The 25,277-nt window shown below is 38.3% G+C and overlaps 1 protein-coding gene across 2 annotated transcripts in view; it reads left to right on the forward strand.

Annotated features, from left to right (window-relative positions):
* Positions 1-25,277, forward strand: part of SHOC2 (SHOC2 leucine rich repeat scaffold protein) — a 61,825-nt gene that overhangs the window by 30,730 nt on the left and 5,818 nt on the right. For both annotated transcript variants that reach the window (XM_030241186.2, XM_030241185.2), the window contains 5 exons: positions 7,556-7,693; positions 18,117-18,247; positions 21,068-21,256; positions 22,576-22,698; positions 24,797-24,934. In XM_030241186.2, the coding sequence (XP_030097046.1) occupies positions 7,556-7,693; positions 18,117-18,247; positions 21,068-21,256; positions 22,576-22,698; positions 24,797-24,934 (719 nt within the window). The remainder of the gene's footprint in view (positions 1-7,555; positions 7,694-18,116; positions 18,248-21,067; positions 21,257-22,575; positions 22,699-24,796; positions 24,935-25,277) is intronic.

The raw sequence follows: 25,277 nt of genomic DNA on the forward strand, positions 1-25,277 counted from the left end.
CTCCAAATATTGTGTTTTCTGTCTGTGAATGCAACTCTTTTTCTGGGGAGAATCTGGTCAGGGCTGTTCTGCAAGGGAAATATTTTTAGAATGTAATTCGGGGAATCTGCCTACACCGGGCTAGGAATGTCTTTAAGACTCTCTTCTCTTCTTCTCTTCCCCCATCTACTCAATATTTAGATAATTTGTGGTTTCTTCACTGCTTTGAAACTCTTTCATAACACTTGCACCTGTTTTGTTTTCAGTAGTATAGACAGTGGACCAGATGTGTGCAGCCACATTAGTTCAAGTCTACTCACTCCATGCTGAATGTGGTGTCTCTTTATTAAATGACTTGTTAGTTGCAAAGCTTTTCAGTGATGCTCTGAATTTCATTTCCCTTTTTTTTTTAAGCAGAGCTGATAATATAGAGAAATATTTGTTCACATTATTTGGATCTAAGAACACCTTCCTGTGTTTCATCAGTTTGAAGAAAGAAGATTGTGTTTCTGGGCTTAATTGGTGTGGTAATGTCTGCAAACAGTAGTTGAGAAGGCTTTTATATATTTTTATTTTAATGTGATAAAAGCATGAAGTTGTGAACAGGAGTGGAATGAATGTAAGCATTGAGGTATGTGTGTTGGTCTCTAGGAGTCAGAGATAATGACTGCTTATTTGATCCACTTCTTGAGCTGCAGAAAAAGTGTAGAACTCTTTTGACCAGCTTCAGCTTTAGTATCTGGGTTCTGATTCTTGTGAAAGCTCTTGTGGGATGCAATTTTGTCTTGTCAGCTAGTCAAATTCCTCCTGATTACAGTTTCTTCAGGCTGGCTTTGGGATAATGATAAAGTAGTCCTGCCTTTTTGATCTGCTTGCAGAGCTTACTGGGATGATGCCCCAAGTGTAATTCCAGTAGATAACTGACGGCTTGTTAGAAGTCCAGAGTTGTTTTGGATTTTTTTAAAAAAAATTAATTTATAGGTTTTATTTTATTTATTTTTTTTAAATCTATGTTGCAATTATTTTAACTGTTTGAATACTTCAGTAAGTACTGAACAGAGGGAAAAAAATCACTTTCCTCAGGCTGCCCTTGCTAATGTAGCCAGGAAGGTGGTTAACCTTTATTATTTGAGAGCTTGCTCCACACTGAAAATGGACAGGATCCAGATGTTACCCCAGGTTCAGCACCAGCAGCACCCCCTGGTCCTTCCCTGCAGAGCTGTTTCTCACCTCCTGGTGCAAGGTTGTACCTCTTTACAGGGTTATTCCCTGCTAGCTGCAAGACTTTGCTTTTGTCTTGGCACTCAAATGAGTTTCTGCTGTCCACCTCAAATCTTGCTTTGAGCCCTTGCTAAGACTTTTCTCTACATTTTGCATGTTTGGGATTTTGTTTGAACATGTTTTTAATTTTATTAGTATTTGTTGCTTTCAGTTATAAGCAATAAATAATAAGCTGTTGTGTCTTGTTGAAGCTTGTTTTAGAGCAGATTTTGAGTCTTTTCAGCTGAGCTTCTGTGGTTTTCAGTGGTTCCCACAACTAGATCCTGATGTGCATTCTGCATATTGAGAATAATATTGCTGTGCTTATTTCTTACTTATATGAGTATTTTAACTTTGGTAGTCAGTAAGTCACTCACAACTATATAAAAATTGCATTCCTACTCCTTGGTAACTCTTCTGTGTAAGTTAGAGTTGTGCAGTAATAATTCAAAATGGCTCTGATTGCTTACCTCTTCTTTTGGCAGTTGGTAATGCAGATCAAAGAGCTCAGGCTCTCTGTCACAATGATGTACTTGGATCTCATAGAGTTTCTCATAGGAAAACCCTAAAATTGTTTTTAATTTTTTTTTCTAACATCAGGAAACCTGTACCAAAGACTTTTTGTAGACGGAAAATTCTTTTTCCTTTTTTTTTTTTCCCTTTGCCAGCAGAGAACCAAGTGAAAGATGAGTAACTATGAAAGTTATGGGAACTGTTTGTAACTTGTTCCCACCATTGCTGATTTTGGATAATTAATTCTTACAAATTAGCTTACAACCAATGTTCCGACACACCAGCCTGAAGTCCCACTAAAATTTGCATTCTCCTCTTCCTTCTACTTTCCATAAGAGACTTGATCCTCTTGCTGTGTCATCTGGCCTAGGATTTATCATGTTGTGAAGGATTTCATAATATTCAATCTGCTTAAGCATGGGCAGGCATGTCATTAATCCAGTGGCAAACAGACTACATTACAAATTGTGTTTGCCATCCAAGAGTGGTGCCCACTGACTGAATTAGTGATTGGAGACACTGAAGCCTCTTTGCTATTGACCTATTTACTCTCTCCAACTGTTAATTTTTGTGTACTTGAGTGTTTTTTGATGAAGCAGTATTGTGTGTTTCACATGGCCAAAAAGAACTTTCAGAGTTTTGTAAGTCAGGGCATGTAACCTGGCCCTCTTGTCATAACAGGCTTTCAAAGTTGGCCGTGAAATGGGACTATAATTCTGCCTCATTATGCAAAAAATATTAGTCATTTCATTGTGCTGGCTTTTCTAAAGCAGGTGTATGTAGCATTGTCATACTACAACATTTATTCTTTCTGTGTATGAGAACAACAGTGAGGTGATTGCTCACTCCTCCTTTTTTAAGGACTGTTGAGGTGAATACTTAGCTGTATTTTAACAAGTTTTTTAAAAATGGAAGGTGGTTGGAGTCTTCACAAACTGTCTTCTCTGAAAAATGCATTTGAATTGTGTGATTTTTTTAGGGCCTTTAAAATACAAATTTTTAAAAACTACATGCTATGCTGTAACTGACTTTTGTGAAGGTTATTTATAGAGAAACTGTCTTATGTTTTTCAAATGAGCATTGCTCCTACTTTAAAATCGTTTATTGTCAAGCCAGCTAGTACGTGCAATTCCTGTCTGCTTTTTTGGCAGACTTTGAGCTTTAATTGCTTTTTTCCCCCTTTGCAATCACAATGTAATATAGTAAAAAAAAAAAAAAAAAAGGCAAAAAAATTCTCCCCCCGCAAAAAAACTAACTCCAAACCTTAGCACCCTAGCACACTCCTAGCTGATTTTTTAATTGTTGTGAGGGTGCTTATCCCTTCAATGCATTTGTAAGTAGTCTATAGAGAATCCTTTATTCACTATTGTGAATTGTCTGTTTTGGACGTTATTTGTGGCAAAAAGAGCTGGTTCATTTAACCGGTGGTTAGTATTTCCCTGAAGCAGTGCTTGTCTTATTGTAGTGATTTTGGGTGTTTGAACAGTATTTTAGTGAAGTGATGCAGGAGTTGTCCATGTGGTGAAAAGGAATGGGTTTTTCTTCAGGAAGCTGCTTTCTGGTTAAGGCTGATTTTGATCTGCTGCACATTTCTAGCTGACTTCTGTTAAATCAAGATAAAAATGTGTTTCAGCAAATTTTAGGTAGTACACAAAAAAAGTAAAAGAATCAACTTTTGCAATATGAATAAGGTCATGAGCTCCTTAGTTGCTAGACATTTTTCCTTTTGTACCTGCACAAATCTTTTCTTTAGGAAAAAGATTTTTGCTTTTTTTTGATTTTGACATATGCTTCTTACCCTGGCAAAGCAAAAATGACAGATTTCAGCTGTATCTTGGTGAAAATTATTTTGACTTTTTTTTTTTTTTTTTTTGAGAAGCATTTCCTCAATTCAAACTGCCACTGTTCTGACAATAAGAAGGACACTTAGACTGGCTGAAACATCAGCTCCTGGGAAGAGCATGATGCAGATGGCCTCCAGTTGTGCCTCTGTGCATTTGCAGATCATTATGCGTTGTGTGGAGTACTCCTGCCATGTGTTTGTGCGCTCTAGCTCCTGACAGAGCTGCTGTTGTGATCAGCGCCTGCACAGCGTGGCCATTCACAGGGCGCTCACCCAGCGGGGCCAGCGCTGCCCCTGGCTGTGGCTGCGGCTCTGGTGGCCCCGAGCCCTCCTTGTCCCTCGGCCGGGATGTGCTCAGCAGCGCTGGGCCCCGAGCCCTCCTTGTCCCATGGCCGGGATGTGTTCAGCAGTGCTGGGCCCCGAGCCCTCCTTGTCCCATGGCCGGGATGTGTTCAGCAGTGCTGGGCCCCTAGCCCTCCTTGTCCCATGGCCGGGATGTGTTCAGCAGTGCTGGGCCCCTAGCCCTCCTTGTCCCACGGCCGGGATGTGCTCAGCAGTGCTGGGCCCCGAGCCCTCCTTGTCCCACGGCTGGGATTTGCTCACCAGTGCTGGGCCCCGAGCCCTCCTTGTCCCACGGCCGGGATGTGTTCAGCAGTGCTGGGCCCCGAGCTATGCTCTTGCTGTGCTCAGAGCTCAGAGTGAGTTTCTCAGCCGGGAAAATAGAGCTTAGAGACAAGACAGGGCAGGTGGTGCTGGTGGGCCACAAGACAGGACCAGCACTGGTTTGTAAGGGACTGCACACTTTTATTTCCTTATTCCTCTGTTTTCCTACACTTGTCCTTCTAAGCTGCATTGATTTCTCCTTTTCCCATTCCCTAAAGATTCCCTAGCAACTCTTACCATCCCTGGTTGCTTTTCCTTTTACCTCACAGTAGCTGTTCAAGCCCCACAAGCAGTGACAGCCTCAGGCTGTGAAGTGCTCTGGAGAGCCTTTCCATTTACACACTGTCTCAGGTCTCACACACTCTTGGCCCCTCAGTATTTTAGTATTTTAGTTCTCAGGCCACAGCTGAGAGAACTCTGTATGTCTTTGCATGTGAAGATGTAAAAAACCATTTAGGTCTGTTGATTAGAGCATGGTACTCATGACATCAAGGATGTGGGTTTGGTCTCCCTGTGGGTCATTCACTAAAAGCTGGACTTGATCCTGAGTTTCTCAGTTAACCTCTGTTTATGTGTGTAGTTAGGGTTATGAAGTGATTGTTAGGGTTATGAAGTGGTTCTGAGTCTTCCTTTCATTTTTATCTCAAATGGAGTGTTTAAGTTGATAGCCTGGGTTCATGCTCTTCACTTCTGTGATCTGAGTCTCTATCACATCACCCAAAGGTTTTTCACCTTGTTAAACATATTGGATGTAAGATTTTTTTTTGCCATATGTCATGGAGAGCAAGAGGAGGAATGTACCTTTAGTGATTTTTGTTGACTTGCATGCTCTCTGTTGTATCTCAGTAATTCAAGTGAAAGTTTTGAAAAAAATTGCAGTGCTAACAGCATTTCATCTCCCCTCTCCTTCTACCCTTAGAGTGGGCAATAAACCCATTTTGATGAAAGGCTGTCAAAGCTATAAATACACTATAAAGTGTCCAAGAGCCTGATTCCTTTCTGAGCAATGTGAATTAAAAACGGAATATTTCTATATCTCTTGAATTCCTTTCCTTAAGTCACTGTGCTTCATGATAGGGCTCTAACTTTTGATTTCTGCTCTAAAGTCTGAAATTTGTTGTACAATCCTCAATCTGTTTCAACATTCAGTATTTTTATTAAATGTTTGCCAGTGTTACTTTTTAAAATAATACCCGTATCTTTAATGTGACAATATTAAGTATGGCTATCCACATGAAACTAAAGTGTTTGGTTGCTCTTAATTTTCTAGAGAGACATAGGCATTACTTTTCATTATTTTTCTTTCTCAGGATTAGGTAGTAAGATGTTTGTTTCCAACATTTAGCTTGCTGGTGTCAAAGATATCAGCAGGTGCAAAAATGAAGTGCAGCACATGTTGCTACAAAACCCCCAAGTATTTCTTAGACTTCAGCAGATGTAGAGTGGGAAGAGTCAAGTAAATGAGAACTCAGCATGATGAAATGGAATTTATGCCATATTTCAAATTTGATATTATTGGTTAAGGCCTGAAGTGAAAACAAATGAAAACAGCAATCGTGAAGTGAAAACTACTGCCCTGAAGTGTGTGATGGTTCTTGAGTTACCTCAGTAAAGTTTTGTGAGGCTCTTTTTTTGTTTGTTTAAAGGGAGGGATGTTTTAAGCCTTCCTCAAGGTTTTCTTCCTCCTATTGCATTCTACACTTTGCCCCCTTTGTCCATGAATAATAAAGATACGATTGCCACAGACCATTAACTCTTGCTCAGTTTTCTTTTACATTTGCTTTCCTCTGCATGGTAATGGCATTGGCATATGTGGGTTATGCAGTGCTGGATACAGCACATTAGCTCTTGCCTCTGGTTGCCTGGACTGCACTTGATTGCTGATGTAAGAGAGGGGACACACACAGTGCTGGAGTAGCTGCTTGAGCACCAGCTTTACATTTCCATCTTCTTCGTTTCTAGAAAAACATACTGTTTTGGGTTAATTAGTGCAGGAAATAGGATATGTTAATGTATCAGTTATATGTTAATAATCTAAGTAAAACAGAATAATGAAGCTTTGAGGTGGACTTTTTTCCTGGCCTTTCACAATTGTTCCGTGATGCATAGTGAGTATTGTGGCTACATGACGCCTGAACTCTAGACAGAGTCTGAATTCATATTATTTTATGATTTATTAAGTCACCAGTTGTGATTATCTGCTGACCTAATGAGTAGACACTCTACACGTCAGAACTTGCCCAGGATAATCCTGCAGGCCTGTGAGAAAATCCTTGTGTCAAAGATACAATGCTGAAGCTTAAAAATAGACATTTGCTCCTCAAAAGGAATTTGCTGCTCTTCCAAATTTGTTACTCACTGAGTCATGCTCTAATATACAAATGCAGTGACCTCATCTTTACTGGAGAGAGTAGAAGCTGTTCAAATGATATGCATTAATTTCACCGCCATCAGATGGAAAAAATGTGAATACGTACATCTGTATTCATGCACACAGTTAGTATTTTCTTTTTTCAAACCCAGCAGTCTTGCTCAGAACACAGTGTGTTTGACATAAAAATAGGTGAAACTACTGTTGAGAGAGTTGTGCCTAGCTGTGCATTTAAATTAATTTATAAATGCCAGAAATTAAGCACTTATGTGTAAAGTGGCTCTAAACTCCAAGCAAGGCCAAACTTTTTGAATGCTTAACAGATAAGCCTTTATTTCAAACTTTTATTTGCTGTAGGTCTGCTGGCATACACTTTACTTATTGTAAGTTGTCCTTTTTGTGACGACTGCCACCAATGTTTAAAATATTTAAAACCAGTGTTCAGGACTTTGTATTATCTAGGTTGTCAGCCAAATAATTTTTCTGTCTCTTAATTGTTGATTTTATGTCTGAAAGTAATTAATTATATAAAAACAGATTTTAATTTCTCAAAATTTAGTACAGTTCATTTACTAAGTGATGTTTTAAACTTCTCGTCAGCCTGAAACAAGTGTAAGATGCAAGTTTTGTACTTGTATTCCACAGCTTGAACTGTCAGAATAAAAGCAACCAATAAATAACATTTCTTTGGAGAATCTATTAAAGCTTTATCCGAGCTTTTCAAAATTGTTGATAAGGTTTTAGATCTGACTGATGAAATTATGATCCTGTAATACCTTATTTTATATGTATAACTTTATGGTAGCAGTAGCTTTTTTTCAGCTTATCCCAAAATCCGTCTGATTCTATTAATATCTGTGTGGAGGTCATTGTTGAGAGCTGTACACTAATGTCTTTTATGTTTTGGTTTTCCTGTGTGCTTTTAGGTGAGTTGTGTAACCTCATAACGCTGGATGTAGCGCACAATCAGCTTGAACATCTTCCAGAAGAGATTGGAAGCTGCACGCAGATCACCAACCTTGACTTGCAGCACAATGAGCTCCTGGACCTGCCAGAAACCATAGGTAGGTGAAGAGGCTGGAGAGGAGAAAATAAATCACTATTTCAAAATGTTCATTAAGGGGAACAAATTCAAGAATGAGGTTTTTTTGGTGGCTGTAGAGTGACTCGTGTTCAGCTCAACACAGCTTCGCACTTGAGATTTAAAGCTAGGTGTGCTTGTTACTTTAAATGTTACCTTAAATAATTTAAGAATGAGAGTTGCAATGAAAAAGATCCAAATCCATTACTTCTAAATCTTAAGGTGTTCTGTGGTTATAAGCAAACATCTACTACTTGTTTGTTCATTCTGTAAGGAAACTGAGCATATGAAGAAATGAAAGGCTCTCTAATAGTTGAAGTGCAGTACTTTGGCAGATAATTTTAACTTACATCTTTGCCTAAAGAAAAATAGAACTAAAATCATAAATATTTTAAAATAATTATGTATATATTATGTTCTTTGGTGGAACATTTAAAAAATCTCCCAAGTCCACGAGGTCATTATGCTCTTATGCAATAGAATACAGAGAGTTTGCAAGTTGCAACTTGCATTGGGAATAATAGACTAAGATAAACACAGTCCTGGTTGGTTTCAGTATCTCATATAGGACAGAGCAACAAAATACGCCTTTTCCTATCTCATAAAATCAGTTTTAAACAGATGGCAGAAAAATATGGCTGCTGTGATTTAAAAAAGCTAAAAACGAGGCCATCATGATTTTAAGTTCTGTCACCAGAACATACTCAGAAGAATGAACATTATCAGTTTAATGGTATTCAGTGTTGAGTACATATTAATTTAATGCATGGTAAAGTGAGGAACCATTTAATGACACTCCAGCTTTTCTCCTAGCAGTAAATTGTTGAGGATGAAGTTACTATGGCTTTTGGTTGAGAAGGTTTGACATGAGCAGAGTTTACACTGATGATGTATCCACTGAAACTAAAGTTCCTTCCCGGACTGATATTTTTAAACTCTGGAGATCCCATTCCATCTGGAGTTTGCATCTAACTTACACCATTCATAAGTACAGCCTTTATTTTTGTTGCTATTTTGTAAATCTTGCTGGATGTTGTTTTACATAACACTTATGTGTAGTGTATGTGTCACATTCAGGGAGTGAGTTCCCTGGATAAACTGTTAATTATGGGAAAAATTCTCTAAGCAAGTGTGAGATTTCCATATTCAAGGCTTATAGACTAATGCTGTTAATTCCTGTGAAGAGTAATGGTATGATTTACTAAGTTGTTTAGTGCCTGGTAGTCACTGAACGTCTCAAAGAGCCAGAAAAATCTCACTTGTAATGTGCTGCAAGACTGTACTTACAGGGAAAGGTCTCTGGGTAGGAGAGGCACAAAGTTATTAGGCAGTTAAGTCACTTGTGATAGATAGGAAATTGCTCACTCTGCAGTCAAGATAGTTTGGACTCACCTATTTCTTCAGAAAGTTTCTGTAAGCTTAGGTGGTTTCTTTTGAGTCAGGTTCATACCTGGTTGGACTGGATTTCTGTTTTCTTTGTTTAGTTTTTCCCTTGCATTGTCTTTATAATGCATAGAAGTTACTTGCTTTTAAATGTTGGTAGCTGTCTCTTTACATGCTTATCAGAGCTGAATGTCAATGTTTTAGAGCTCAAGAAACCACCAAAGATAGCTGAATAATGGTAGGAGACAGGAGTGAACCATCATGTTGTTAACCTTATTCTAGTTCAGTTTTTCTCCACTGGAAAATCTCTCTTGTAAACAGAAAGTTAAAAAAAAGTATTTAAATAAGAACTTAAAATCAGAAATCCATGTTTGTGCCTCATGTAGTTTGCAAACAGGATTTAATAGTGAAGGGAAGCTTTAGGTTCCATCTTAAATGATAATGATCAGCCTACATTTATGCTTGTTGCAGAAAAGGCAGCCGTAGCCAGTTCAGCAACATTGGCTTTATTTCTTAGTCATTGCAGTTTTGGTTCATACGAAAGCAAGCTGTGGCATGATTTTTAGATTACAGCTTGCTTTGTGGTTGGCATTGTTCAGCGAGAAACTCTGAGTGCTGAGAAAAGCCCGGCGAGTCAATGGCGCGTGGCCGCCTGCGTGCGGCTGGGGCGGCCCTTGGGCCTCTCCAGCTCTCGCTGCAGGTTCTCTCCCTGCCTGCTGCTTGCCGTGACTGCCTTTCCTTGCAGTGTTTCCATGCTTCCAGGTGTCAGGATGCCCACTGTATGAGTGCTGCTAATGGTTCTCAGTTCAGTCAAACTCTGGGTTATAGACCAGGGACAAAGCAGACCAAGTACATTTGCTCATTATAAGTATTTGATGTTCTGTGAGCCCATGAGCCTCCTGGTATGGACCAGGCTTTCCATTACTGCCAGGTCTGTGCTCTTCCTCCCCCACTGACACCCTTTTGATTGGGGCTTCAGTTTTTCTTGAGAAGAATGTTTTTGTCATGCTGCTTTGAAAAACAAACAGCTCTCTTTGCTTTTTATTTCTCTTTCATCAAAAAACCCTCTGAAAGTAACTGCTCAACTATATAAACAAGCTTTGGTTTTACCACAGAAAGATTGCAGAATCTGCCAAATTTAAAAAAAATGCTTGTTTGGTAACTAAGAGCATGTACTGAAATGTGCTGGAGCTGTGAGAAAGGGACGTGAGGTGACATGTAGGGGAGTGGCAGGGAAGAGATTATGCATCAGCAGTGATTACAGAGGTTGCAGAGCCAATATACCCACTCTGTAAAAATACCAAGTTCTTCTTTCAACTAATGCTGTAGAAGCATGCTTTTGTGCAGTAACAAACGTCGATTTTAGATATTAGTTGTCAGGAAGTGACCTAATGCCTTGCTTTATAGATATTGGCTTGATACATTCATATCTGTATTTCTGTTGATTGAAAATTGTAAAGTACTTTTTATATTAGATAATTTCCTGTAAGAAAAATGGGCTTTGTGGAATGGCTTAGCACATTCCGAGAGTCTCAAGCCTAGAATCAAAATCATAGTGGGATCGTAGCTGTTTAGTGTTTTCATTGCAGATTGCACATCCCCCCCATCCATGTCATGATGGATTTTTTGCTTTTGGAGTGTGGTAGAATTGTTAGCTACTTTTATTTACACAGTGTCTTATCTCTGTATACTTAGCTGGCACACTAATATATCCAACACAGAAGAAGGTGAATAACCTACCATTTATATTAAAATTATTAATTGAACTTTTGAGACTGGCAACAAATTTTGGGTGGAGTAAATTGTTTCTTAGGATTACAAGATAGCTTAGATAATTTTGTCCTGCAAATACCACATAGTGAGTGTTCCCTCTTTGAACTTCTAATTTTAGCATTCTGTACAAATGTGTTCACAATTTCAAATGTAAAAGCATAGAAAAACTGATTTGAGAAAGAAATATAACAGAAACAGAGTTACAGCTTTTAGTAATACCAGATTCTTCATCTGCTTTGTAATTTTCTAGTTTTGTGTGCTTATGTGTGCACTTTGATTATAGTCAAATGTGCCATATTCACAAGCATCTAAGGCAACAGAAAATTTAATAAGAAAAAGAATAGTCAGTTGTAAATGTTCCAAAATTATACTTTAAAAGCACAGAAAATTCTGTCAATGGACACACTTTCCAGTATCTGACATAGCACTGTTCCTAAGAGATGGTTAGGAAAATGGGAAATGTATTTACAGCTCTGGACTACCCTCCTGTCCTTCTCTATGGCACTATAGCTCAGAAGCTGAAATCACAGCTTTCTTGAAGTTAAATACTATTTATTGATTGGTTTTGCTGGTTGAAATCATGCTCCAAACCATGCTTCTAACCTGCTTAACCCCAGTGTACCTCTGAGAGCACTGTTTTGCTCTTTAAACCTACAGCTGATAAAACATGAAGCAACGACCAGAACCAGACATATGGAATTGGTATGGCTCAGGTTATGCAAAATTGTGGTTGAGAGCTTTAGGTCCCTAGAAGCAAAGATATTTCTGAAGAAATGTGAAGCTAATTTAAAATGGTATTTTAAATTTGGCAGGTTTAGCAAAATCAGGAGTCTTGTTCTGAAATGTCTGAGCACCTGCAGCTCTCTTAGTGATCAGGGGCAACGTTCAGATGTGACCGATGAGTTTGATGTGGTTAATTACTCACTGTTCTGATGGAGCAAAGTGTAGAGCCTTCTGCTCCAGCTTTCACAGCAAGATTCATATTCTCAACATTTAAGCACAACCTGGTGTTTTGGTCAGTGAGCATTCTGTTTTGTGGCATCAAGCCTCTTTCCATAGGCTCACTTTGGGAGAGCTGATCAACGTTCGGTGCTTCATCCTAAGACTAGAGTGGGGGCAGTTCATTTTAGTGAATGCATGTACCTTCGCACAGTAATTAGATGCAGAGACCAGTGTGTACGGATATGTTATAACTGCAGCTCAGCATTTTCGGAATGATTAGTATACTGCAGAAAGAAAAAGCCTATAATCTTATTTTCTTTATGTGAGAAGCAGGCACAAGGGAAGAATGATTCAAAGGAACACGTCAGAATTGAGACAAGTGGGTCTGTGAGTTACTTGCATTTTGATGAACGCATATTAAATGAGTTTTAAGTTGAATTTTCATCTATACAATTTCAGAAACGTGTCACTAAGAGTTTGTGCTCTCTGGCCTTATGCAGGTGTTGTGTGTGGTGTGTATTGGGTACCTGGGTACCTGAGCCTTTGTTGAGCAGGTTTTGCAAGTATCTTGTGTGCATCTTTTACACAGTCAGCAATGTTAGAGTCTGGAATCAGACTGAAAAGTAACTGACGGCCTGTGGTCACAATTAGCGTTCTAATATTGATGTGATGAGTGAAAACCTGTCTTTGGATGATAGCGTTAGACTGAAAGCAGAGAGCTCTTTGCTATCTTCAGATGGCATTTAAACTTGTAGGGGTGGCAGAGACTAATTTTAAATTAATGTTAAATAGCTTTCTAATAGATAACATCTTCATCAGAACTCCTAGACTTTGCAAAAGGAGGATAATGTGCTTTGGTTTGAGCAGGGCAAAAAATTACGGACCCTGCTGATTTTGGTAACTTGTGAATTTGATTTTGCCTCCTACACTGGGCTGCTTGGTATATCAGGAGGTATTGGTGACTGAAAAGGAAAATTAAAATACACTAAAAGTCACTTTATGGTTAAACCAGTAAAATTAAGTCAAACTTTGTATTGTGTTTAACTATATTTTTGTATTTGGAACAGAATAGTTATGCTTTGGTAGTTGGTAGCAATGATCAGGAGGAATTCTCTTCTCTCCTGCAGTTCTGCTGAGAGTGGTTGCCCTCCCACCCCCATCACCTTTCTGTTCCCACTCCCATTTTTCTAGGGCATCAGCCTTTAGCCAGAGCATATTAAACATTAGGGATGTAGGGGTTGTAGAAGGGATTTGTTGTCTCTCAGATGATGGTCGGTGACACAAGTTTTAATTTGTACAAACCTACAAGCTTCAACTTAGGAAGAAGGTGCCCCCAGACCAGATGAATAATGGCTGTGGGATTTGTTCTTGTTTCCTCTGCAACAGGATCACTGAGATCTCTTTTGGGGTGTCTTGTTGGACCAGTCACTTGGTGCTGTTGCTCTGTGCTTGTGGAGCGCAACTGAAGGTTAAACACTTTATCGGAAGCCTTTCGTTTTACTCTACAGCTATCAGGGGAGCTGGTTTGCTTTCTGATAAGAGATTAGATTAAACACACCAACAGCTCCTTTCACCTAAAAATCTGTTATACAGTTAAAAAGTTGTCACAGAGGGGTTGGCTGACATCTGGAAAACTTGCATATAGTGAGTACAAAGTGTGGTACAGGCTTCTTCTATTTTAAACCAGGAGCCACTGTTGAAATATCTGAATGCAGTGTATTTTTTTTTAAAGTGACATCAAGTTTAATTTTTTTTAAAGTATTATTAATTTTAACTCTACTTCTTGCTTTCAGTTAGTTAAAGATGACACCTGGTATCTTTTGTATGCGAACCAGCAATTTCGTTTTTTGCTAGAAGATCCCTCAGTGAATTAAGCACATGGCACTCCATCAAGTAATGTGGCCATGTAAAACATGTTCTTAAGTAGGTGACTGCTCATTGTGTGCCAAGTGGAGTCAAATCAAAATGTAAGAATATTTATACAAGTTAGACCATCTGAAATACTTAATAGTGCCCTGTTGATTCTAGTAGGTTCCTGCAATTTTCTATTGTGGGCTGAAGTTCACATATACTGTTGATAATGATCTTATGGGATTTTGATGTGCACAGCTCTTATAAGTCCATTTTGTGTTTTTAACATTATCTGTAGAAGTTTTGTCTAGTGAACAGATGCTTTTGGTTTATTTAAAAGAAAGCAACTGATCATGATAGCAAATTAGCTTGATGAACTAAGTTTCACATTAATAAGGCCCTTTCATCTAAGGATAGGGAATTTGAAGGATTATTTTAACTAAGGGAGTGAAAGGAAGAGGTGGGGTAAATCTCAGATGAAGAGAGCATTTATCACTCTGTTTGAAAAGCACTAGTAGGACTTTGAATTAGGAATTTGTATTTCTTTATATTATTCAGCTTACCAGTTCTTTTTTCTCTTGATTTTGAAATACTTAAAAAAGAGATGTAGAGACCACTTCAGGTGGTCTTTCTAAAAAATATTGTTTTGATAGCATAGTTTCCAGCTTTATTTTCTGTGTTCTCTCTTTTTTTTTTTTTTTTTTGATTGGCTAACACTTGTTTTTCCTTTGATTAATATTTTTGAAGTAGCCTTAATAAAGAATTAATTTAAATTAATTTAAACCATCTATTTCGCATCCCTTTTATAGTATCAGTTTAATCTAATATTTCTGGATTTGCCTGCTACTGAGGATTTTTAATTCACTTCTGTGTAAATGAAGCAGCTAATCCTGAGAGAGACATAAAGTCACTCCACTGAAGGGATTATGAATTCTGTGCTTATGTTGCTTTAACCCTGAGAGCTGGCATCTGCTCATGGGTGTTAATGCTGTGCTGGTGAGAAAATGGTCCTGAGACAAGGCATCTGTGAGACCTGGATCCCAAGAGTAACTATTTCTGATAAAAGTTGAACTAAAGCAAGTGACTTTTCAGTGACTTGCTTAGGCCTGGTGTGAGTTCAGGGCTTCGTCAGGCTTTGCAATCTTATTTTTAGAAGTACCACTGAATAAGGCAGTTTACAAGGGTTTTCATAACAGGCTCTCTAAGAAAACAAGTTGGAAGGCATTTGCTTGTTGCTTTTCCTGCTGGTATCTGCTTTTCAGTTGTGGTTATCAAACTGTCACGTACATGAACATCCAGTGCAGCGTTTTCTGAGTCATTACCTGCGAGGGGCTGGTTCAGAGCAGCTGCTGAGGTACAGCTTCAGTGACAAAAGTACAACTGCAAATGGTCCTGGTGGCAGTCTGAGCTGATCATGATCAGTTGTTACCTTCCTTGCCTTATTCCCCTGACCTAGCCTGACAGCTTATCAGCAGATACCCAATGCTGTTCCATCTCAGAAAGCAGTAGCTGAGCTGGGAATGATGGAGATGAGTGCAAGTACTGTAAAGCAACTCCAAATACAGGTATCAGCTGGGTAACCCTGAGCTCAGGGAGCTGTAAGTGGGATCATTTGATGGTTCAATGCACCAGGTGTGGTCTTGAGCAACTTGTGACAGTTTCTGTGGTAAAACAGTTTGTCGCTTGGTTATCGTGTTAGCCAACTGGCCCCTGGAGGCAAATGTTAACATTGTACTGGCTCATTCATGTTAAAAAGAAAAGTTAACTTGGACACACTGGGCAGAGGGAGGAGCTGTCTCCTGTTTTCTGAAGCTGGGTCTAGGATCTGGCTTGTCCAGCATGTGAAGATAAAAGCTGATAAGGGTTTCACACTGTGATGCATTCACAATTAGGTGCGTGTATGCACTCCAAGGATGAAAAGGTAGCTGAGTCTTGTTGACAGAAGACTGTGAGGCTGTAAATAAATTCTGGTTTGAAATGAGAAGGTGGCTCATGTTGCCTATATCAGCTGGGCTCAGGACAGTCCTTCCAAGAGCAGTGGGAGAGGTGCTACTGATGCAGCTGCAGCTGAAATCTTGCTGGTTTGTCCTCGGGAATAATTGTATTTAGTGCTATGTTGTGTGAAACAATCATAAGGAATGTGGTACACACAGGACGTGTCTTCTATTATGCCTTTGTGTGCCTTTCCAATGGAGAAGAAAGATAGCTAGTAAAGAAACAGTGATAAAGTTCTATTAAGAAATGCTATTTATGATAAGGAGAAATTACTGGGAGCTGCTATTTATGCCTCCTTTCTCCTCATGATAATGTCATGAGGATCGCCAACGTGTGTCATTCTCTTCTTTATGGTACATTTTGACTCTCTCTAGTGGCTGCCTTCTTTCATTTTTCTGAAATGCCACATTGCTGGTAGGAAGAGAGCCATGTACATACAGCCTGTGCTCACAATCTGGAACTGGCACAGCAATGTTGTATTGCTAAGCAACAGTTGGCATCACGCTGTCTACTTCCCTGTTCTTCCTTTTCTCCTGAAAAATCCAGATCAGCATCTAGCGCATGTTTTAGGTAGTGAAAAGAATAGTTGGTTCATATCTTACTTTGTGTGAAGTTTGTTATTCATTCTTTAGTAAAATATTAACTAACAATTTAGAGAAATACATCCAGGTTGTGCTTTGTTCATCCCTAAAATGGCAAATCCTAATGATCTTGGAGCCTTGCAATAGAATGTTTTTTGTGTGAAGTGAGGCCAGTTTTTTTATTCAGCCAGCAATGCCTGATCTCACAAATACAGCATGAAATAGCTAAGTTATTTACAAATCTGTGTCTTTATACTAGTGGACTGTAGGATCAGAACAGGTCTTAATTATTCTCTTTAGTGTGTATATGTATTGCAGGATTTAACAGGAAAAGATGAAGATTTGTGCACTGCAGTGCAGTATTGATAGCCTTGGATTTTAAATGCCTTTTTCAGATTAAGTGAAGACTTTCTTTGCTGCTTCTATAAAACTTAATTTTATACTTGTTTAGAATCCAGCACTTTCAAAAATAGAACTCAACACCCAATTGAAAATACTATTAGTTAAGCAAAGGTGTAGCTACCTGTTGTGACTTTTGTTGATGATAGTAAGAAAAATTTGTTGCCAAGCTTGTCAGATAATTATCAGATACGCACTGAAAACTGGTCCTCTTTTTTTCTTGATTTGGAAGATGTAGATGATTTTTGTTCTATATTAAGGGATTTGTGGGGTTTGGGTTTTTTTCAGTTGCAGTTTTATGGGGGAGCTAATGTTTTTTGTTTTCTTGTTTTACTTTCACTACTCTTGTGACTTCTCTGTTTTAGAAACAACATTCTTTCCAGTTTCAAGTTTTTATTATCTACATTCCCAACTATTTGGTGATGTTGGGGCATTTATTTTGACTAGGTTCAGGAAAGAGATATTTTGTTGCTTTCTTTGTTGAAAGTTTTTCTCTGTCTAGCAGACATACTCTACATTCACTTCTTCCTTTGCTGTGCTCCAGTTTGTATAAGGTTTTTGTATAAGTGCACATGCACAGACACTAATACAGCCTTCATTTAATAAGCAGTTAGGCTGTACATATTTAGACACCTTCATCTTCTAAAATTCTTCTGGTTATTCATTCTACCATTTGTTAAATTCTGTGTTTCCTTTCTAATATGTTGGTCTGGTACTTCAATTTGCAGAACAAAGGTGTTGTGCCATGGATGGTCCTAAAAGTGAGTGTAAACCAGCAAATGTTTTGCAAGGAACTGATTGTGTGGATTAATTGTGTGTTCACAAGCTCCCCTGGGGTGAAGTCCACACCTGCACAGATACCTTTTCTGAGGGTGTCACCTGCACTGACACCTTCATCTGTAGGGATGAGCCAGAGGTCAGGTTTCTTTGTACGGTATGGCAGTTGGCTTTTCAGTGAAATTCAAGGCCTTGGTACCTGCAGGAGAGGCTAAATGCCTCAGCACCCTATAGTTCAACGTCCTTGAGCAGTTGGTTTTGGTCTTTAGTACTTGTTAGATGATAAGGGTTGGAGCTAAAGGGAGCTTCAGATGGGGAATTTTCCAGTTGCAAGTTTCTCGAGATTTTCATTCCCTGACAGAAAGACATATTGACTGGGACTATCAGCCTAGCAATATTCAGAAATATTTTTACATGCACTACTGTCCAGATTTTTGTAGACTTCCTCCAGACTTTTCCTTCAGTATCACTCAAAAACTTGAGAGTTCTAGGGTTTTTCCTATTCTCTATACAACAATCTACTTCGGCATAGTTGACTTCAGCATTGGAAATCTGTGAATCTCCTGTTTTGGGATGATAGCTCCATTTCACCATTTGAAATTTTGAAGTGTAGGGTGAGAGACAGCAGAGGAATCAGAAGTCACACCTCGTTCTGTGTGTTTGTGTGATTCTCACAGCATGTTAACACCTGTGTTCTATCCGTAGGAAATCTGTCCAGTCTAAGTCGTCTTGGCCTGAGGTACAATAGGCTGTCAGCAATTCCCAAGTCTTTAGCAAAATGCAGTGAACTTGATGAGCTGAACTTGGAGAACAACAACATTTCTACTTTACCAGAGGTGAGGACTAGAGGGAGTGGACTGGGGAGGGGATGCTGCTGGAGAACATCAGTGTTTTGTAAAGGGAGTGGAACAAGGGAAATTATTTCATCTTGCCTCTTGACTCTGAGGAATACCCTTTGTTTTAACCTAAAAGTAATGTGAATTATGTCAGTTGTGTAAATATTAGGTATATTTAATCGGTATAGAAAGACCAATGTCATACAACTTGAGTCAAAACTGGGAGCAGCACATGTGGTTGTATTTGCTGTGCTGTATCTTTAGAAAACCTTAAATAAAGAGTTCAGATTCCCACCCTTCAAGCCATGTAAGTGTTTCTCAGTGCTTCTGCTTCGTGAAGCATTAGTGCCTGGAAGTAATTGTTCAGATGACAGAAGAAAAATCTGATGTGATTGCTTCTTATTTTGGATATTTATTCAATTTCTTTGGAACCTTTTAAGATGGAGACTTCATGACACAACATAAAGTTTACAGTCTCTTCTGCTTTAATGATGCTCAAACTGCTTTCCTAAGCTGTCATCCCCATGACCCTAAGTCATCTAAATTATTAGTATAAAATGAGGCTAAAGGTTATCTAAATATGTATATAGCAAACTATAAATAGAAGAAAGAAATGCATCTGGAATTGAGCAAAGTATTTACAGTAACAAAGGGCAGTAAGTAACTGATTTTCCTCAGATAAATTTCTGAGCTCATCAATGATAGACTGAAACAGAGAATTCAATAAATGTTTGTACAAGATGATAATTTAAGAAAATGCTAGAGTGAAAGCCACCAGGCTGCTTTTAGGATAAGAGCTAAGCTACCCTACCCCACCCAGATATGTTACAAAAGCAGCTGCAGTGTAATTACAAAAAGCTAATGTGAGGGGTGATTACTTGCTTTAAAACATGTTCAGTCATAATACAAACCTCTTTGTAACTGTGCTGCCTTCTGCAGGTATATTTTAACAATATTTTAACATTAAAGTTTGCAGAAGTGTGTAGTTTATACTGTAATCTCTTTAAAATAAAACGTAATATAGGACAAGGAACTGTATTTGTAGAAGAAATTTCTGAATTTCAAAACATAGCTGAAGCTACTGACACAATGCCTAATAAATATTTTATCTTAAAAGGATGGGCTGGAAGAAGGCAGCAGTGCCACAGCTCTCATAGATGTAAGAGCATTGTTCTCTTTGTACTGCCAAAGCTCTCTTGCCTCCCTTCAAATGCATTTAATTACTCTAGGCTATTAGAGTGAATTAGCTAACATATTTTAGATATTTTTTTGGTATACAAGCAGCCTTCAAAACCAGCTTTTTGAAATGCCAATGTCTTAGAGCTCAGGGACTGCCTAACCCTAGGACTAATATCTGTTAATTAAAGTAGAGGTAGAAACAATATTTCCTAACCAAAGATTATACTAATTGATGATTAGGTTAGATTAATGCTGATTTGAAGAATCATTATTTTATCTGTAGTAGGGTAAATGCTTCTCTGATATTTGCTGAGAAGCCCCCACTGTCTAAAGTTTTAGCCAGGGCATGTAGGTAAATCCCTTTCAGATCCTATTTTATTTATAATAATGTTTATAAACTTTATATACCTAATATAAAGGTATATAAAGTAAAGTTTCAACTTTATATACCTAATATAAATACACCTAATATTTACACAATTGACATAGTTCACATTACTTTTTAGGTTAAAAGTAATTTTTATTCATAAAAGTAGCCAAATCTTTCCTGGTAAAACAGCAAAGCCATGTTCTTAAAGCATTTGCACTGAATATGGAGCTCAAATTGCAAGCCAGAAATACTGACATTAGGAATATGGTTGGAATCATTATCTTGTTACTGCTCATTCCTGATTGCAGATGTTGCATTATTTATGGTATGTAATGCCATGCATAAATCTCCAATTTCTGTCATACTTAAGCAAATAGGGCTGGATTCAAGTTGGTGTAGTAATAAGCAAAGGTGACACTTCAGCAGTAATTTAGATCTCATTATCCATCTCCACAGTTCCAGCAATGTGCTTGGCACGTAACTAACAGATGAACTGAGATATGGGCTGCTGGGATTTTGGAATCTAATTAGATTGTCAAAAGAAATTAAACTCTGGATTCAATGGGCAGCCCTTGCTATCCACTTAACCTACAGGCTTCTTGCTTTTTATTTTTTAAGGAGGAAAAAAAATAGAGCAGTAACTATTTAGGAATATTTTAGAAAAAGGAAAAAACAATGGAATTTTCCAACCCATCCTATTCTTTTTCTCTGTCTGATTATCTGAAACTATTATGGTATAATTACAAGACACTGACAAGTTATGATCACAGTATGGATTTTTATGAAGTTACCAAGGATTTGTATTGGAATTATCAAATGCCTCTTTTGGGAGCCATTGTGGGGGGTTGATATTTCTTTGGGCTCCATTTTGATGTGGGTGAGTTGCTCGAGCCAAAACAGCTGCTGGGGATGAGATGGACATGCTGCCCCTGCACTCCCGGAGCAACATGTCATTAGAAAAATTGCTTTCAGAGGAGAAAAGAGTTACCAAACCTCCCAAACCTGTGCTTTTAAATGTGGTATGTTTGCTTTTTTTGTGTCTGTCAGCATGCAGGAAGGAAGGGGGAAATAAGGTAGTGGCTGATGACTATGAACAGAGATTGTTGCTGGTGGAAGTTTTATCAAATTTAACATTGGTTTATGTGTTGCAACACTTCTTCAGGGGATGGATTTGAGGGGGAAAAAACATTTCTAATTAGACCCATAAGGGAAAAGAGATGCATTCAAATAAATCTGTCCTAAGTTCTTGGGTGGTTTTCTTCTTTCTACAGGGTCTTTTATCCAGCCTTGTCAAACTGACTAGTTTAACATTGGCCAGGAACTGCTTCCAGTCCTATCCTGTGGGTGGCCCGTCCCAGTTCTCCACAATCTACTCTCTCAATATGGAGCACAACCGCATCAATAAAATCCCCTTTGGAATTTTCTCCAGAGCTAAAGTATTAAGTAAGCTGAACATGAAGGTGAGGCACAGAAACATGCTACTGTGTAAAATCAATGAGGAGCACTGTTTGCTGCTCCATGAATTCTGGTAGACTTAATAATGTAAGGAATGAATTTATCATGCTGAAGTGGATGCTGCTGCTATCACATATATAAATAATTCTGTATTAGTATGAAATTGTGCTTTCAAGATGTTACTATTTTTCTTTATGTTTTGTTAGTTAAGACTTTGTCACATTTGCTTAAGTTTAAACAATCAAAATAAGAAAGCTGGCTACAAAGTTCTTTAATATCCACATGGGACACAAGCATGTAGATTAGCTTATTTCTTCCTCAGACACTGTTACAGTTTACATGAACTATGTAAAATATTTTTTTTAATATTGTCTTTCGAAACCTAAGTCAGGGGACTTTTGGCTGTAGTTGAAGAGCACAGAAAAAGAACTTTTAGGTGTGCTAATACAGTTAAAGTAGGGAAAAAAGATTATATTTTTCTGTTAATAGTTTTATTTCAAGAAATGCTTGAGCAGTAGCTAAGCTCAGCTACTGTTTTAGAACACAGTTTGAGACAAATGAATCCTCAATTTGCATTGTCCAGTTTTTTCACATACCCATTTGTAACTTTGCCTGTTTACCACAACTTTGTGTGACCATTTTTTTGAAAGATTTTGTGGTGTCTGGTCTAAACCAAAAATTTAAAAAATATTTTGAGCAGTAGCATGTTCTGAGTAATTTCAGATGCTTTTACTCTGAGACATTAAAGTATATGGGGGCTTTTTGGTTCTTTTTTTGTTTTGGTTGTGGGTTTGTTGTCTTTTTCTCCCCTCAGCAGGGTTGAGTTTGTTGGCTTTTTTCCCCTCAGCAGGGTGTGGGTTCTGGTGGGATTTTTTAGTGATGGTGTTTATTCTCTTCATTGGTTTGTTTGGATTTTTTTTTAAACTCCATATATTTTTAGGATTCAAACATTTGCTGATAGTGCCTTTGTAAATTACAGTGAACTTTCTTTTCTTTTCTTGAACCTACCATCCATTGTGTTCAGCAGAAATAGGACAAAAATTGTTTTAACCATAGTGTGAGATCTTGAGAATTTTTTGCTTCTTATTTTTCCACTTCAGTTCATATTAGTAACAGAGAGTCAATTCTGTAACTCTAGATTGGTACCACTAATATTTGGTGGAATTTGAAAAAAATTGGCCAATCACCAACATTTTGTTCTTCTCATTTCATTATCAACTATGTTGTTATGAAGTATTTCTATTAGCAGTTTGTTTAATCTGTCAGATGCCTTCCCAGCCTCTGGCAAGGGCAGACCCTAAATGTTTGATATGTTAAATCACAGGACAATCAGCTGACGTCTCTCCCCTTGGACTTCGGGACTTGGACAAGTATGGTAGAACTGAACTTAGCGACTAACCAGCTCACAAAAATCCCTGAGGATGTCTCTGGGCTTGTTTCTCTTGAGGTGAGAAGAGTAGAAGTTAACAGCTATGTGAATACTTGCAACATAGGGATTCTCTACTTCAGGTTTAAGTAATATTACTTTTGGGTCAAATAAAGCTAAATAAATGTGTGTATCTGTGCTGTTTGATCCCCTGTTGCATCTGTTTGTGGCTGTTGTCAGTGGCTTTTGAGTGTTCTTTAGGCTCTTGGTGAGTGTGCACAAACCACTACCTACAGCTCTATTTTTAGCCAAGTAGAAGAAAAATGTTTCTCAGCAGGAATCAGTGTTGTAAATGCAATGTTGCTGAACTTGGTTCAGTTCCTGGAGACCAGCATGGAAGCAGCAGGGATCAGAAAAACATAATGACATGTTTGACAGCCAGGGGTGGCTCTGTGAACCTCGTAGGCAGCCAGGTGGGAATTCTCAGCCTTTGAGGGGGAAGAACTTGTAGGTTAAAAGCATTAACTAAACCTGCTCTGTCCCCTCAGCCTGTTTCTCAGGGTACCATCAGCACAGCCAAATTATTGCCTTGGAGGGACAGAAAGACAGAGGTACTTGTTTGAGCAGTTGAGGGGACATTGTAGGCTCTGTGAGTTGCTGGGAAAAATCTGTTAAAGAACTATAACTAATGGCATATTTGAAATTGCAAATTTCTAATGTGACTTCTTTTGTGAATATTTAATTATTCCTGCAGTGTGGGGCTAAAATTATGACAGAGTAATAGTTACTTAATAGCCCAGTTCCCTTTTAAGTGAAGGCTGTGGTTGATGTGATTGGGAAATTAGTGACCTCTAACAACTGGGTTTGCTGGTGGTCTGTCAGCTGCTGAAGCTGGAGAGCTGCTTGGTTTGCTGACCTGTTACCACTGTGTTTCTGTGTAATTAAAAAATCAAACACAAAGGGCTGTTTGGGCGGTGTTTACACAAAAGTGAAGGTTCCCACAGCAGTGCTAAGTCAGCTGCATTTCACGTAGGTAATAGTGTCTGTTCCTGCCTTTGTTTCTTGATAGGCAATTAAAACATTACTGTTCTCATTGCTCTGTGCATGTGTAGTACGTAAAGGATGGTCACTGAAATGCTGCTTGTGCTAATCCTCTGGCACTGGCTTTTCTTCACTTTGATTTTCACTTTGATTCTCACCATGCCTTTGTTTTGTTCCTGCCTGTGGTGTTTTCATGTTGCATGAAGCCAGTGAGAGTTGGGATTATTGGTAGAAGACAGGCACTTGCAACCTTGGCTGGTTGTGCGTGGCTGGCACGAGGGTCCATGCTGGCTTCCCTTTCACATCCTCATGTCTCAATGTGCCTCCTTAAAGAGCTAGATAATAGCATTGTTTAATCAGTAATTAATTACCTGACTACTCATGGTGCTGTTATGAGGCTTGATTACTTCCAAGAACTGCAGGGTTTCTCGGGAGGAAAAATGGTGTATTAGTGTAACCCCTGTTAACTTGCCTGTGAAATAATGAATAACTGTTAACTCAGTTAACTCTGCTAACCCTGCAAATAAGGATACACTTCTTCAACCTGGGGCATTTATAATTCAGCTCAGAAAGGAAGAGAAAATCAAGAGGACATCACTGTAGTAGGCGTGGGTGTGTGATGGCAGCCCATTTTGGAAAGCCAGTGTTCTGCTTAGGTGCCCTCATCTGTGTGTTTATTTGCTGCTGCTCCTAACCAAAGGGACACAGGCAGAAGAGGAAGTACTAAGCTTTTTAAGGAGGATTTGACAAGCACAGCAAATAATGTAAAACATGATTATGAGATAGCTATAAGGAAGCATAAGAAAATTATAGGCAAATTCAGGAAGAAATTGTTTTTCTTTGGTCAATTGAAGAAATAAGGTTTCTATTATTTTTGCTTTGCATTTTTGAATATATATTATAATATTTGAAAGAAGTATATCCTAAATGTATGTATTTGTATCATTAAAGACTTGCAAAAAATTATGCTAAATCACTGACTTGTTTTATTTTTTTTAAATGTTGGGCTACTTCCTTAATGTAAATGTAGGTTAATATTGGACTTAATTACTTGAAAATATGGAAAAAAAAAAGTATTTTAATCTGTTATTTACTTATTTTGTTGCTGAAATTCTGTGTTTGGTGTTTCTTTTTTGAGGTTCTTATTTTGTCAAACAATCTCCTAAAGAAACTTCCCCATGGAATTGGAAATCTACGGAAACTCCGAGAGTTAGATCTAGAGGAAAACAAACTGGAATCCTTGCCAAATGAAATAGCTTACCTCAAGGATCTGCAGGTGAAACAATAATTGGTCAAGATAAGCATCTTATGTCCTTTATTTACACCATCCTGATTTAATTGCAGCTTTTTGGATGAGTGGAAGCTATTTGAGACTGGACATAGAAACAAAAGTTCAGAGTTTTGTGCAACTTCACCCACAGTTAGTCCTCATTAACAGTTCCCCAGCTTTATTAATTAATACTGAACAAAAATTTTTTGAAGGTTTTAACTGTTGTACCATGAGCATGATACCACCCCAGGAATTATTTCAGTCACGCTCATAAAATCTTCTATGTTTAGGTATGTGTTTTATTAGGTACCTTTTTATTTTTACATTCAGTTGATGCCTGGTAGAGATT

The sequence above is a fragment of the Serinus canaria genome, chromosome 6 (assembly GCF_022539315.1).
Source record: "Serinus canaria isolate serCan28SL12 chromosome 6, serCan2020, whole genome shotgun sequence".
Classification (NCBI taxonomy): domain Eukaryota; kingdom Metazoa; phylum Chordata; class Aves; order Passeriformes; family Fringillidae; genus Serinus; species Serinus canaria.